This window comes from Phocoena phocoena, chromosome 14, assembly GCF_963924675.1.
Source record: "Phocoena phocoena chromosome 14, mPhoPho1.1, whole genome shotgun sequence".
NCBI lineage: Eukaryota > Metazoa > Chordata > Mammalia > Artiodactyla > Phocoenidae > Phocoena > Phocoena phocoena.
Window position 1 is genome coordinate 8857575 of NC_089232.1, and position 16076 is coordinate 8873650.

Genomic DNA, 16076 nt, shown 5'->3' on the forward strand with positions numbered 1-16076 from the left:
TAAAAAGGAAGGAAGTTCTGTCACATGGGGAATGGGGAGTTACTGTTTAATGAGTATAGAGTTTCAGTTTTATAAGGTGAAAAAACTTCTGGAGATGGATGGTGGTAATAGTTGCACATTATGAATGTATTTAATACCACTGAACTGTACACTTAAAAATGGGTTAAGAAAAAGAATCTAAAAAAGAGTGGATATACACATGACCCAGCAATCCCACTACTGGGCATATACCCGGAGAAAACCATAATTCAAAAAGACACATGCACCCCAATGTTCATAGCAGCACTATTTACAATAGCCAGGACATGGAAGCAACGTAAGTGTCCGTCAACAGAAGAATGGATAAAGAAGATGTGGTACATATATAGAATGGAATATTATTCAGCCATTAAAAGGAACAAAATTGGGTCATTTGTAGAGATGTGGATGGACCTAGAGAGTGTCATACAGAGTGAAGTAAGTCAGACAGAAAAACAAATATCGTATATTAACACATATATGTGGAATCTGGAAAAAATGGTATAGATGATGTTATTTGCAAAGCAGAGAGACACAGAACAAGTTAAAAACACCAAAATTTAAAAGTTTACATTGTAAAAAGAATTTGCCCTTCATTTCCCCGCATTTACGGTGGCCCCTTTCCCATATTAAAGAGTCTTGAAGGTGCCTCATACACTCTTCAGAGCCATTCACGCATAGAACATTCTGGACACTGTGACTGGCTTTCTTTGCTTTGACTTAGCCATATGTCCTGATGTATTTCATATCAGATTATATATAACTCCTTCATTATCTTAAACAATTGCACGTTGACCCATTTTATGAATGCATAGACACCAAATACAAATGAACACCTACCTATGATTCTATTTGCATAAAATTCCAAAATAGCCAAAACTAACCTGTGGTGACCGGTAGAATGCAGGATAGTGGTCACCTCGGAGGAGGAATAGGGCAGTGAACGAGAGGGGTGGGAGGCTTCCAGGGAGCTGGTCATGCTCTGATTCTTAAACTCAGTGATGGTTATACGGGCGTGTCCACATGTTAATAATTCACTGAAATGTACATTTATGATTTCTGCACTCTTCTGTATGATGTCGTGCTTCAATTTTACCGAATTTAATCTCACAGTCTAGTGGGAAAGTTATACAGAGCGGCAAATAACTATGGCTCAGTTTGGTCAATGAATTCAGGACTCGGTATCTTCTCGCCCTGTTGCAGCAGTTGACCCCAACGCGGCTGGAGGCTGACCGCAAGCTAATCCCAGCTGCTGCCAGCTGGATAACCTTGGGCAAGTTACACACGCGTGAGCCTCCTCGGTTCCCAAATCTGTAAAATGGGAATAATAATACCTCATACAGTTACTGCAAGGGTGTAATATAGTAACCTATGTAAAGTGGGTAGGAGTGCTCCGCAACCACATAGCAGGTGTTCCATTCACTCCAGCTACCGTTACCACGAAACTGTCATTTTTACAAGGAAAAGGATCCTCCTCAGTGCTCAATAAAGAAATGCTTTGGGTCAAATATCCACCACCGGTCTCCTCGGGGACGGCGAGCTCACGAAGAAGCGTGGTCGGAGGTGCTGAAGCTCGGGAAAGCAGTCTCCCTGGACAGGCGACCTAGCAGCCCACCGCTCTCTGACCGCGTCCTCCTTAAGCGCGGGGCAATGACGTCACCCCCCCAACACACACACACACGGTGCAGCCTACCTTGGAAGCTCCCCAGCGATTCCTCCGAGCCGTCTCCATTGGCTGGTCAGGACAGGCGGCCCCGCCCCTTTGCCCGCCGCGGGACCCCGGGGCCCGCCGTCAATCTGCCCAGGTGGGAGCGGTGATTGGCCGCGGGGCCCGCCCCCCAGAAAACTCCGCCGGGCTTGCGTAGGCTGCGCGCTCGGGGTGGGAGAGGCGCGGCACCGCGTGAGGAGCCGCCGCCGTCCGGGTCAGCGGGCCAGGCCGCCGTTGGTCACTCCTGCAGCCCTCCTGCTGGGCAGGGCCGGCCCGGCCCGGCCATGGAGTCCTACGACATCATCGCCAACCAGCCCGTGGTCATCGACAACGTGAGGCTTGGCAGCCGGGGGGAGGGCGCACGCGGCAGTGCACGCGGGGACCCCCGACAGACTCGACTGGTCCCTCTAGGTCACTGCCCGCCCGCCACCCCTAACGGCCGTCTCCACCTGGCCCTGTAGTTGGGGCCACGGGGCCAGCCCCCCGCTGGCGCGGCGGAACCCCAGCCCGAGCCCTCCCTGAGCCGGGCAGGGAGGTCCGGAGAAGAAAGGGGTCCCATCGTTCTGGCGGCCCTTGGTCAGCATCCGGAGAGGTGGGGTGACAGTCGGGCGGCCCGGCCGAGGCACCCCGGACCTTTCTCAGTTGAGAGTGGGGTTGCTGGGCAGGTTTCGACCCCAGCCCCTTTACCTCTTCTCAGGCTGTGGCCCTGGCTGCCCTCTTGCACACTGCTGGCCTCATCTTTTGGAGAAGGTTGGCCTGGGGGCCTCTACAACAGCTCTTTCCAAGTGCTGCACCCCCAGGCAGCACTACCAGAGTGGGCAGGCCCTACTGCGCCCTTTTCCTGGGACTGGGGAAAATGCAAGTTAAGCTCTGCCCACCACATAGCCGCCACCACCTGGCTGACCACTTGGCTACTTTGACCCTCTCCTTAAGTGCTCCCGGAGCCAAGCAGAAGTTCCACAGCCGGCAGGGAAGTGGAGAGAGTTCAGGACTACTCTTCCCAGGACCCATAGCAGTTTGGGAACATTGTTTGCAAACTCAGAGGAAAGTTGCCTGGCTTCATTGTGGTTTGTCCTTCAGCACTGGGGCTCAGCATGTTTTCTGGTCCACGGGAAGAAAATGAAGGGCAGGGATCCGTGGATCTGCCCCTAGCTGGTATCTGCCTCTGGTGTGTGGGCCTTGGAGTTTTTGATAATGACTCACTTCTCTTTCTGGGATCTGTCTCCCTGTAATCCCTGAACGGCTGTCTTTTTTGGAGTACCCATGTACGTGCCCTGAGTCACAGCAGGGCATGTTTAATAAGGCTAGAGCTGGGCTTGGAGGATGCTCTCCATCAGGCTACGGGAAAGATCGGGCCAGTTCCTTACTTGGCGGGCTAATCAACAAGTTAATGAGTTTAGAGGGCAACCTGTTTGGTTCCTCTGGGCTTCCAGCCCCTCCTCTGTAACTTGGGGATGTTTATTTCTGCTCTGCAGACCCCAAGGGTTGTGATGGAGATCTATGGGAAGAGAGGTTGAGATGCTCATTCCTGCAGTGAGTGGGAGGTTTCTAGATGCCAGGTTCCCTTTAAGATATTCTAAGTCCAGCTTCCATGCTGGAGCAGTGGCAAGACCAAGCTGTCCTCCTGTAGTCTCTGGAGAAGCCACTTGAGGATAGGTGCCAGTTGTCCCAGTGAACCCAGTGATCTTCCCCAGCGGGTCCTGTATGTGGCCCGTGGTTGCTGAGGGGAGGGGGCCAGAGAGTGTTGCAAAAAGCTTATGGGTTGCTTCTAGCTGGGTTTTGGGAGTAGCTTGTGCTGCTATGGAGTCCTCCTGCCTGGAGCTGACCTTGGAGTGTGCAGACGAGGATGTACTTCGTGGTTCCTCTGTCTCCACACTAGTGACATTTTGGCCTGGATAATTCTTGGTTATGTGGGGCTGTCCTGTGCCTCTTAAGATGTATAACAGCATCCCTGGCCTCTACCTAGAAGCGAGTGGCAGCCCCTGCTCCCCAGTCTCCAGACATTGTCAAATTTGGGGGAGGGGATGCAAAATCGCTCCCGGTTTTGTACCACTGGCGTACTTGTAAATGGCCTTGCCCTCTTGGCAGGATCTCAGGCTGCCACCCCGGGCTGCCATGGTGGGGCAGCAGCCCTCTCCATGGCAGGGCACTGCCTTCATCTGGAGGTGAATGTTGGGAGCTAAACATTGTTTTTCTTTGCAGGGTTCGGGGGTGATCAAGGCTGGCTTTGCAGGAGACCAGATTCCCAAATACTGTTTCCCAAACTAGTAAGTGTTTCTCAGGCAGCATCCCTAACCCTTCGGTTTGCTTCCACAGAGAACGTGGGTCCTGTGTCACAGCTCTCTTTGAGGCCAACTCTTGTCCCCACCTGTAGGGAAAACTCCAGATTTGTGAAGCTGTTGCTCTTAAGGGTGCTGGAAGGAGAAGACATGTGCTCTGGGCTTCCCCCCTCCTCTTTGGAGGCTAATTTTGGTCCCTCCTTTAGCCAAGAAGGAGGAGAAGCCACCAGCATTCCTCTTGGGACAGGGTGTGGTAGCAGCAGCAAGAATAAGAGAGAGACGTCTCCAGGAGAGAGACCTAGATTCAGAGGAAAAAGTGGGGAGTTAATACCACCCCTTCCTCCCGGGAAGTGTTTTCTTCGGGGCCCATTTATTTTCAGACTCTAGAAAATATTTTGTTCAGTCAAGGAGGGTTTTTGCCTGAATGGTGCCAGTGGTGGCAGAGGTAAGGGGGAGGTGAAACCTGGAGAAAGCCTGGAGTGCTCCTCCGGCCACTGTAGCCCATCGGGAAGTTTTCCCTTGGCCGTGTCTCGTCTCAAATCCTGGAGGTTTTAGGGTTTAGTGGCCCAAGCCGGCGTGGGGGAGTCCTAAGGCCCCTGAAATGGCTGGCTATATCAAGACAGAGCCAGCCTAAAGCATCCAGTGGGGCCTCAGCTTTCCTTTTCAACTCACGTTGAATGTAATTAAAGGTTCCTCTTGATGTGCAGGGAACTTGGGTCAGATTTTGTAATGGTAGCCCATCCACTCTGCCAAGAATTGCATCTCTGTTCTGGAAGCCCTGGCAGTGGGAAGGGGCAGGACTGACTGAGTGAGAGAGGGGTGTACGAGGGAGCCACAGCCCAGTTTCCTGGGGCCACCCCGCCTTGGTCTGCCCTCCTGAAATCAAGAGCGTGGGCTGAGTCATCGTGGCTACAGAAGCTGACCCTCTGCCAGGGCTGACATTACAGAGCTCTCAGCTGTCTCTGGGAGGGCTGGTGGGAAATGGAAGTAACACCTCGTCTTCTGACCCTGAGTCTTCTGTCCTGCCAAGGCCTGCTCTGTAGTCCCATGGCCCATAGGCCTAGGTTCTGACCTTTGCCCCGTGGCCACCTCCTGATGCTTTGAGTACAGTTACCCTCTTGAACATTGGAGTTGGACTTTGGTCTTCCTGGACTGGGCTCAGCTGTGCCCCCTGCCCACCTCCCTGACCTCTCCTGTCTTCACAGTGTCGGACGCCCCAAACACATGCGGGTGATGGCTGGAGCCCTGGAAGGGGACCTCTTCATTGGACCAAAAGCAGAGGTAATACCTGTGGAGCCTGCCTTTTTCTGGGTTTTGGGTCTTCATTGTCCCAGGAGCCTTGACTGGTGATCAGAGCTGTACCGCCAGAGAGGGCTCTGGGCGTCTGTTCTCTGAGGCCATCTGCTGGGTGCCCTCCTGGCTCCAGGATCCAGGCTGCAGCTCAGCGGTACTGCACCATGGTCCCTTTGCTCTGTGCGATGGCACCATGGTTCCTGTATAGGGCAGCAGAGTTAGACCACTTCATGCCCTGTCTTTTAGAAACTACAAAGGAAAGAACTGGTTAAAATGTGACTTAAAAGTCTGAATCACTGGGACTTGATGACCTGAGTGAGAGGGCCAGCTCTTGTGCTCCAGCCGGGGAGACACCTAGAGGCTGCAGGGCCAGATGAGGCCCTTGGGAGGAGGAGTGAATGGGGGTGAGGGTGGCAGAGATAACAGGCAAGTGCACTTTAGGCACCCGGGGTGTCTACGGTGTGGGGTGTCGAGGGCTCGGGATGCAGATAATGGGGCTCTCAGGAGGTGGGGTCAGGAGGAGCCGCGGCTGTGGGTGAGAGGCCGAGTGGCGCTGGGCAGGAAGGGGCACGTTTGGGGGGAAGTTGAAGGGCAGGTCCGCGTGAGAGGCGCAAGCACTGGCTGAAGAGCTGGGAGGAGAGGTGGCTCACGGCATCCAGCTGTGCCTGGGAGGAGCGGTGGCAGCACGTGACCGCAGGAGGGGACCAAGTAGGATCGGCCTACGTGGGGGCTCCTGGCACTGAAGTGGTGGGGATGGAGGTCAGGCTGTGCTGGCCGTGAGTGTAGAGGACGAAGGGCTGTGGAGGGAGGGGGGGGGGGAACTGCAGGGTGGGAGGGAGCACTCTGCCACCCTCTCTGGTCCTGGCCTTGGAGACTGGCTGGGCTCTGAGAGCCTGAGAAGCAGTTGGACAGATGAACCTGTGCCGGGTTCAGGACCTGTCACGGGGCATGGGGACACCCGGCGAGCGGATGAAGGGGCAGCTCCCAGGCGGGCAGGGAGCAGTTGCTGGGTGAATGTCTGGTGCCACAGTGGGCCTCCCCACTCCGCAGGAGCACCGGGGGCTGCTGGCCATCCGCTACCCCATGGAGCACGGTGTGGTGCGGGACTGGAACGACATGGAGCGCATCTGGCAGTACGTCTACTCCAAGGACCAGCTGCAGACCTTCTCCGAGGAGGTGGGGCAGTGGCCCCTCCCGCCAGGGGGCCTGGTTCTCCCTGCGGTGTCCTCTCCCTGCCCGCGGCGTCCCAGTCAGGCTTCCTCGTTTCCTCTGGCTTTGTCAGGGCCTGCCACCTCTGTGTTGCGTGGGCCTGGGTCCACACAGTCCGTGGCTGCCGAGCAGAATTTTCCAGGGAGCGCTGGATCTTTGGAAGAGTAAAACTACCGGCAGATGGTGGGCTTGTGCCGTCGGGAGGGATGGCAGGCCGCAGCGTCACGTGCTCACAGGGGCGGGTGGCTCTCTGGAAGGACCATTGCAGCGCCAGTACGCTGTCTTTGCACCTGCCGGCAACTCTGGCGTCTCTTGCAGCATCCTGTTCTTCTCACGGAAGCTCCGCTCAACCCATGTAAGAACCGGGAGAAGGCGGCAGAGGTGTTCTTCGAGACCTTCAACGTGCCAGCCCTGTTCATCTCCATGCAGGCCGTGCTTAGCCTGTGAGTCTCCCTAAGCCCTGCGGCCCCTCCATCTCCGTTCTCCCTGGGGGCAGCCTCCTGCTCGGGATGACCAGGCATCTGACTTCCCTGTAGAAACAGCCCCCTGATGACCGTCCCTCTAGGGAGTCCCGCGGGTCCCTTTTTCAGACCAGATGATGCACATGTCCCGGGGTCCCTTCCAGGGGTGAGGAGGTCCCCATGCCTCAGTGGCTGAGGTGAAGGGATGCTGACCTGGTGACAGGTATGCAACAGGACGCACGACGGGAGTCGTTCTGGACTCAGGGGATGGGGTCACTCACGCCGTCCCCATCTACGAGGGCTTTGCCATGCCGCACTCCATCATGCGGGTGGACATTGCCGGCCGCGACGTCTCCCGCTACCTCCGGCTGCAGCTGCGCAAGGAGGGGGTTGACTTTCACACCTCAGCAGAGTTTGAGGTCGTCCGGACCATCAAAGAGGTGACGCAGGGCAGGAGGTGGGGAACGGGGCGGGCGGTGGTCGGACCCGGCGTAAGGTTGAGCCCTGGGTGCGGGTGTCCCGGTTGCCGCCTCCTGAGGGCTGTGTCCCCGCCCACTGCAGCGGGCCTGCTACCTGTCCATCAGCCCGCAGAAGGATGAGGCTCTGGAGACAGAGAAGGTGCAGTACACCTTGCCAGACGGCAGCACCCTCGACGTAAGTTGCCAGGCCGGCCCCGGGCGGGGGCAGGAGTGATGCTGGGACCTGGAGGAGGAGGAGGAGGCCTGTCTGCCTCAATCTTGTGTTCCCAAGGTGGGGCCAGCACGCTTCCGGGCCCCCGAGCTGCTGTTCCAGCCAGACCTGATAGGGGATGAGAGTGAGGGGCTCCACGAGGTGCTGGCCTTCGCCATCCACAAGTCTGACATGGACCTTCGCCGGACGCTGTTCGCCAACATTGTGCTCTCCGGTGGCTCCACACTTTTCAAAGGTACCACAATTGGGAGGTGGTAGTATGACTTGGAGGCCAAGGGCAGCTGGACCCTCAGACTGCATCCCACTTCCTAGAAGCCTGGGAGATGGCCCATTTCCTGTTGGTTTTTTGGGTGCTCAGTTTTTGGTTTTGTTTTTTTTAAGAGAAAGATTTAAAATTAAATTTTGTTTACTTTGTAAATAGGTGATAAGTTTAACGAGGTCTAAAATGTATTAGATGAAGTCTGCCTTCTCCCATTGTCCTGGTCACCCAGTTCCCTCCCCACAGGAATTGTTAGTTTCTCAGCTAACACCTGTGCATGAATAAGCACTCCCTCTTTACACAGACCTTAGTGTACTGAAGCTCCACGCCATGTATTTTTGACTTTGCACCACATCCAGAAGATCTTTCCTAGAGTGTAAGTTCTCTTATCTGGCCTTATGGGGTGGATGTGCCATTTAATTGTTAACCTGCGGATGGCCTTGGGGATGGTGCAACTCTTTCTGATCACAAAGATGCTCCAATGGTTGACCTCATACACTGTTACTTCACGTGATGAGAATATACCTAAAAGAAAAATCCTAGGACTAGAATTGCTGAGTAAGAGGGTGCGTATGTGCATTTGTCACCTGGTAGATATCACCAGAGTTTCCCTCCTGAGAGGCTGTGCCACTTTCACCCCCATCAGTTATGGACGAGAGTCCCCCGGCGCCGTCCCGACACTGTGTGTGTTTGCCCATCTGCTGGGTAGAAGTGGCAGGCGTGTTCTCCTGACTCGTCGTTCGCCTTTGCCTTTGCTTCTGGCGGTTTTGGCTCCAGAGCAGCGCGTGAGGGAGAGTGTAGGGGTCGGGCCGAGCTGAGTGACTTGGGGTTCTATCTCATGCTGCCTTCCTGAGGAAGGAAGCTGGGCCCACCTGTAGGCATCCTGCTGGATCTTTTATGCCTTTGGGGTGGCTTGCCCTTACCCTTAATCCTGGCAAGAATGGCAAAAACAAGCGTGGCAGCACCTGGGGCTGGGGCACCAGAGCTTGGATGCGGGGGAGCTAGTGGTAAACGGTCGGATGTGGACCCCCAGTTCAGCCAGCCTTGTGTTCACAGGCTTTGGCGACCGATTACTAAGTGAAGTAAAGAAGCTTGCCCCCAAAGACGTCAAAATCAAGGTGAGGTTATGGGGAGTCCCCATGGGGCATGGGGGTGCTGGGCAACCTGGACCCAGGGAGGAAAGAGCAAGAACCACCCTCAGATGCTCTCTGCCTTCCAAGCCCAGCCCAGCCCTGCTGCTCCCCCTGCTGCCAGCTGCGGCACTTGCTGCCTGGCCTCGGGCACTGGGAGAAAGGCCCCCCCTCCCTGAGGCTGGGACTGGGGCTTCTGTGCGGGGGTGGGGCAGTCACGTTGCCGCTTTCTCCCTCTAGATCTCAGCCCCTCAGGAACGGCTGTACTCCACGTGGATCGGGTGAGGCGGGGCTCACAGGGAGGGCTCTGGGAGGAGACCATTGTGCCCTGGACACTTCTCCCCGGGTTGGCCCAGGCCAGGTGGAGGTGGGTGGGTTTCCCTCCCAGGTAAGGGAAGTGGAGCGCTGGGCGCCCAGGGAGGGCGGTTGGCTCAGCCCTCAGGTCCACAAGACTGCTCTCCCTCCCTCCTCACAGTGGCTCCATCCTGGCCTCGCTGGACACTTTTAAGAAGATGTGGGTATCCAAAAAGGAATATGAAGAGGATGGCTCCCGGGCTATTCATCGTAAAACCTTCTAGTGCCCAAGGAGGAAGGTGTAGCGTTGGGAAGATGGGAGGAAAGGGGAGCCAGAGTCCTTAACCCTTTCTGGTCCGGTTCACATACTAGGCCTCAGGGCCCCCTGCATGCCCTGAACCCCCGGCAAGTGGTGCAACAATGCTTCCCTGCAGCCCTCCCCACACACACACGCACACACAGTAACATTAGCTGCATGGATGGGAGGCTTGAGCTGGAAGATGGGAATTGAGGGGCCCAGCTTTGGGCGGTTCTGGGTGTCACCCTTGGCAGAACCAATTAGGCCCATGACTCTCTGCTGCCCCGAGCTCCAGGGCCAGACACCCAAATACCCCCATTTTCTCCGGCAGGGCCAGGTGCCTGGATGCCTGTATACTAGCCTTGCGGAGTGGGGTGGAGTAGGGGGTGCTACTGCTTCTCATGCCACCTCCTCTTCCTGACCCAGCAGAGCAGCCCAGAGGGCCACACCTAGGCATCCCTGACCCTTTCACACTCTGTTCCCCCATCTTTCTGGATGGGTGCCTTGGTGTAGACTGAGTTCTTGTCAGTCTTCTTCCGTCCCCCGTAAGGAGTCTGGGCTGGGCTCCGACCCTTTGGAGCCAGAGCAGAGGATGCACTGGGGTTGGGCGGCCGCAGCGTGTTGCGTTCTCCCCTTCAGAGCACTTCAGTGTCTTGCTGCTTCCTGTCCTTTACACCAGTACCTGGGACAGGAAGGGTGAATGGTCTTCATTTGTTGAAGGGAAGCCACTTAATCACAAGTCAGACCTAGTGGGGGTGAGGAGGGCACACTTCCTCCTCCCACCTCTCCCACAGAAGAGGTCTTCATTTACCTTGTGGCCAGGACCCCCATCTCCCTCTCCCACAAATGTACAATAATTTAACACAGTTGCCTGAAAAAAATTTTTTTGTAAATCATTATAGTAATAATTATGGACAAGGCCCAGTGTGTGGCTCTGTTTTCTTGTGGTTCTTTGCACTGTTGTTTGCTCATCCATCCCTGAGGACCAAAGCAGCACGGCACTGGCTGTAGCTCAGAAGCCTGAGATTTCAGTGGTTGGCGGGGCAACGTGGCACGGGAGGCCCCAGGAGGCTGGGCTCTCAACCTGGTGGCTGAATTCCCCAGCCTCTTTACACGCTTGCTGCAGTCTGCCAGGAGAACAGGCTGCCTTTCTCCCCTTTATTCTTGGATGGGGCCTTGTGGCAGGCGGGGCTGGGGCTGGGTGCATCCACGCCCTCACCTGTTCTGTTTGAGCATCTCTGCTGCTCGGCTCAGATGTAACAGGCCAATAGACCAAGCCTGAACTGATACAGGATCCAAGTTCAGCCAAGTCAGGAAGCGGGGTGATGGGAGAGATGTAGAAGGCTGTATCGATGAGCTGGGCTCTGAGAGAGTAAGCTGAGCAGCAAGGAGAGGAAGGGCAGTGGACGGAAAGGGAGCAGTGAGAAGTGAGTTGAGAGTGTCTACCCTCTCCTTCCTCATCAAGTACTTACATCAAGAACAGCTACAGTATGTCCAGGAGGTGCCTTGTGTTTGGAGCCAGCGGTAAACAAGACATATCTTTGCCCCTAAAAACACAGATCAGGGGAGAAAGATAAACAGGGCATTTCAGTACAGAGCTGGGGGGCCAAGAGGAGGGGCATCTAAGCCAGCAGGTGGGGCAGGCGGACTTGCACGGGTGTAGGAGGGGTTAGCCAGGTAAAGAGGGGGTGTTCCTGGGAGAGGTTAAGAGTTCAAGGAGATGCCTGGGACTGGTGGGGCTAGAAAAAAAGGACATGGGCCCAAGCGAGGTTAAGGCGCAGGGCAGCGTGAGTGGTCTCTAGCTATAATGTGAGGTAAACCAGAGGGGTAGGTTGGGGCCAGCATGTAGGGGGCCTCGGGAGGGTTTTTAGCTGTGTCCTGAGTGATGGGCAGTCAGTCAGGGGCGCGTGGTTATCGTAGCTGTGTGTTGAAGGCAATGGACTTGGTGGGGCCGAGGGAGGGCCCGGAACTCGAGATCAGGCAGGAGGAGAGACGTCACTGAGTCAGGCCTGTCTTCAGAGAACATTTTGTGAGGCTTTGTGGTCACAGCGTGCCCGTCCCCAAGGGGGAAACAGAATTTACAGAGAAACCTTTGTTTGGGGTTCTGTTTATGGTACCACTTTCTCCCAAGCACACAGGCTTAGAGCCTTGTCACTTTGCCTTCTCCCTCCTCTTACCTTCCCCACATTCTGTCAGTTGCCAGGTTCTGTTGGTTCTGTAGCGCCTTTCCCACCTGGTTTCTTTTCCACAGTAGCCACTGCCACCACCCTAGCTCATGACCGCAGCTCCATCCTCCCCACCCAATCCATTTGCCCTTGGATCCAAAGCCCAGATAGCCTTGGTTCTGCCACTTCCTAATCCAAAATGTCAGGCGGTTCTCCACTGCTTGGTGAAATAAAACTGAACTGATGCGAAACTGCTGGTGAAATTGCCCTCATGAGCTATGCATTGTTGCGTTTAATTGTGGCCCTTTGGAGTCTTGTTCCTTCCCTGTGTTAGGCTTAGGCATTGTCATGCCCTGATGTGCCTGCCAGCCTCTACTCATGGTCTTCTGTCTGCTGGGAATGACTTTCCCTAATGTCTGTCAAAATCCCATCCTTTAAGGCCGAGCAACACTCTCCCTACTCCCTCTCCTGCAGGGATGGTGTGGTTACAGAGCTCTAGCCCTGCTGGGTTTCTCACTGTTGGAAAAAAGCTACAGATGAGAAGGTGATAAGGCTAGAATGAACCCTGTGGTGTTGGATGGGGACTGGAGGTAGTAGGAACTCATGGCTTTTATCATACATACAGAAAGATGCTGAAGTAAATGGGTTAGAATATATGTGTGTATATTTCTTAGCCCTGTCTGCTCAGAGGGCCTAGAGACAATGACACCCCAGTGGCAATAAGCACATATAGTATCCAGATCTTGGTTTCTAAATACCATTCTTCAATAAAAGGAACCAGAGGTCCTTGGAGAAATCGCAGACCTGGGGCAGAGAAAGTATAAAATGAGCCTAGCCTAGAATATCCTGTGGTACTGTGAAGGAAGGAAGTGCTCAGAAAAGAAGATGGCCTCTCTAGAGGACTTGGGAAGCAACTTGCAGGAGCACCCAGTGGTCAAATTTGTATTATACTGGATTATATTTGTACTATACTGGATTATATTTGTATCATGCTGGATTATATTTGTATTATACTGGGTTATATTTGTACTATACTGGGTTATATTTGTATTATACTGGATTATAAGTCATAGAATAAAACAGTCATGAGTCCAGTCTGAGATCAATCATGGGGGAGAAGGGACAGTTCTTACTTCTAGAATTCCAATTAATGAACGTAGAAGGAATAACAGAAAATCACTGTCAGGCAAACATCACAGTTATTGCTGCAGGCAAAGATGGATGCAAAAACTAGTAAGCGAAAAATAAGGACATTTGCGCTGTCTCAAAGTATCTCCCCATGAGGTACTTACTGATTAAAAAAGGAAAAATAGTAACCTTACAGTGGAGAAACCTAGTAGATATCACCTTAACCAAATGATCAAAGTTTACATCCCCGGTAATCACCATCTTGACGTGGTGCTTTAAGAGACGGCAATGTGACCTGTGTGTTCTTGGATAACCTCCACCTAACCAGGAGCAAACAGCAGGCGAACCCAAACTGAGGGCATTCTATATATCAGTGGACCAGCGATCTTGTTCAAAAGTGACAGATTATAAAGACAAAGACTGAGGAACTGTCACGGGTTTGAGGAGACCAAGGAGGTATGACAGTGAAATGCAACATGAGATTCTGATCAGAAAAGGACCTTACTGAAAAAGCCGGCAGAATCAGTTAATAGTACTGTATCAATGTGAATTTCCTGGCTTCAGTCACTGTGCTGTGTGTTAATGTCACAGGTTAATGTTAGCAGAAACTGGTGAAAGGTAAGCAGGAACTCTGTACTATTTTTGCAACTTTTCTATAGGTCTAAAATTATTTCAAAATAAAAACTTAGAGGGGAAAAGCTCAGGCTTGAGCTAAATGGTCTGGATTCACAATCCTGCCACCACAACTAACTAGCTGTGTAATCTGGAGCTGTTCCTAGGTTCCCGCATCTCTAAAATGGGGGTGATAATAATAGCACCTACCTCAGGGGTTTAACAGCCTGCAACATTTTGTGCCAGAGAATAAAAGAAGTGCTACAAGAATGATAGGGACATGTCAAAAGGCCACAGGAGCCTGCTTGAAGAAGCTTCCACTGGTCAAATTTGGAACAAATTAAACATCAAAAAATAATGACAGTTAATGAATTATAATTCACTGAATACAATGTGAAGGCATAAGTCTATACTGATATAAATTAATAAATTGAAAGTTCGATGAGGTACAGGGTATTGACATCTCAAAGTATTGCCCTGTAAGATACTTATTAATAATTAAGGGATGGTGGGGACTTCCCTGGTGGCGCAGTGGTTAAGAATCCGCCTGCCAATGCAGGGGACATGGGCTCGAGCCCTGGTCCAGCAAGACCCCACATGCCACAAAGCAACTAAGCCCATGTGTCATAGCTACTGAGCCCTCACGCCTAGAGCCCGTGCTCCCAACAAGAGAAGCCACCGCAACGAGAAGCCCACAAACCACAACAAAGAGTAGCCCCGACTCACCGCAACTAGAGAAAGCCTGTGCGCAGCACCGAAGACCCAACACAAAAATAAATTAATTAATTAAAATTAAAAAAAAAATTAAGGGGTAGGAATTCCCTGGTGGTCCAGTAGTTAGGACTCTGCGCTTTCACTGCTGAGGGCAAGGGTTCAATCCCTGGTCACGGAATTAAGATCCCGCAAGCCGCATGGCATGGCTAAAAAACTAAAATTAAATTTAAAATAATAATATTTAAGGGGCAACTATACAGTGAAGAAACCTGGCAGACATTACTTTAATCAAGTGACCAAAGTGAACACCTCATCAGCAATTGGACAAATCGACGTCACGTGCCCACTGAGAAGCGTCCAGCATCACCTCTGTGTTACTCCTGCCCAAGATGCATAACCTGAATCCAATCATGAGGAAACATCAGACAAACCTAAGTTCTTGGTGTACTTTTCAAAGGTGTCAATGTCACAGGAATCAAGGAAAGACTGAAGAACTGTTCCAGAATGGAGAAGGCTAAAGGGACATAACAACTAAAGGTAACAGGAACTGGATTCTTTGCTATAAAGGACATTATTGGAACATTTAGCAAAACTTGAACAGGGTCTGAGGATTAAATGGTAGAAATGTACAAGTTGTAATTTCCTGATTTTGATAGTCATATTGCAGGTATAGGAGAGAATGTCTTTGTAGGAAATGCACACTAACCTGTGATGGGGCATCGGATAGCAACTTACTCAAGTGGTTCCAGAAAAAAAGATCTTTGTACTTTCAGGTTGTTTAATAAATACCATTAGAGAGATACCTGTATTCTTGCCTAGTGAGGAGAGACAGGATCCAATTTCTAAGCTGCTAAATGGCTAGATGGAGCCCATTTCTACCCACAGGCAAAGGTCTGGTGCTCCTAGTGAAGGGTGTTACATTTCCTCTTTGCCCCTAGGGCTCCCAGTTACCAACAGGCAAGAAAAAGAGCTCTTCATGCTTTTGTGCTTTTGTGGTTAGCCTGAGGTAGAGGTTCTCTGCCTTGGCGGCATGTTGAAAGCACCTGGGGAACTTTATAAAGTAATAATGCCTGGGTCTCACCCCCAGAGACTCTGCTTCAGTGGTCCGGGTGTGAGCCGGGTATGGGGAACAAAAATATACCCAGGGGACTCGAACGCGCAGCGAAATTTGAGACCCACTAACCCAGGAGACAGGACTTGAATTTACTGATCTATTGATGCCATTAAAGCATTACAGTTCTATAGAAGTCTGTCACGGGTCTCACTGCACTGAAATCAATGTGGCAGCAGGGCTGTGTTTCTTTGTGGAGACTGGGGGAGAATCATTTCCTTGCTTTTCCCAGCTTCTAGAGGTTAACTGCATTCCTTAGCCTGTGATCCCCTTTTTCCATCTCTAAACCAGTAACATTGCATCCCTCTGACCATTCTTCCACAGTCACATCCCGCTGACTCTCATTCTTCTGCCGCCCTTGTGATTATTGGGCCCACCTGGATAATCCAGGTTACTCTCCCTATTTTAAGGTCAGCTGATTAGCAACCTTAATTCTGTCTGCAATCTTAATAACCTTTTACTGTTCGACCTAACATATTCACAGGTTCTGGGATTAGGACATGGACATCTTTGGGGGACCATTATTCTGCCACCACAGTCTGGAAATATATGGAGATTTTTCTTTCTTAGGGGAAAACTGGTTAAAATTTTTAAAAGAGAAAAGCAAGGGGGTATCTAAGGCAATCTACAGATTCAATGAAATCCCTATCAAAATACCAGTGGCGTTTTTCACAGAACTAGAAGAAATAATTCCAGAGTTTGTATGG

At 52.3% G+C, this 16076-nt stretch overlaps 1 protein-coding gene across 1 annotated transcript; it reads left to right on the forward strand.

The window, feature by feature from the left end:
* The first annotated feature begins 2010 nt into the window (after positions 1 to 2010).
* ACTR1B (actin related protein 1B) lies at positions 2011 to 9625 on the forward strand. Its single transcript, XM_065891315.1, has 11 exons — positions 2011 to 2058; positions 3929 to 3993; positions 5211 to 5286; positions 6349 to 6474; positions 6826 to 6950; positions 7192 to 7408; positions 7530 to 7622; positions 7719 to 7893; positions 8974 to 9035; positions 9288 to 9328; positions 9523 to 9625. Exons 1-11 carry the CDS (start codon positions 2011 to 2013, stop codon positions 9623 to 9625), a joined length of 1131 nt encoding a protein of 376 aa, XP_065747387.1.
* Positions 9626 to 16076: the final 6451 nt, after the last annotated feature.

Coding starts and splice junctions, on each gene's coding strand:
- ACTR1B (XM_065891315.1), top strand. CDS start 2,011: ATGGAGTCCTACGACATCATCGCCAACCAGCCCGTGGTCATCGACAAC. Junction 2,059..3,928: donor AGCCCGTGGTCATCGACAAC/GTGAGGCTTGGC, acceptor TTTTCTTTGCAG/GGTTCGGGGGTGATCAAGGC. Junction 7,409..7,529: donor TCGTCCGGACCATCAAAGAG/GTGACGCAGGGC, acceptor CGCCCACTGCAG/CGGGCCTGCTACCTGTCCAT.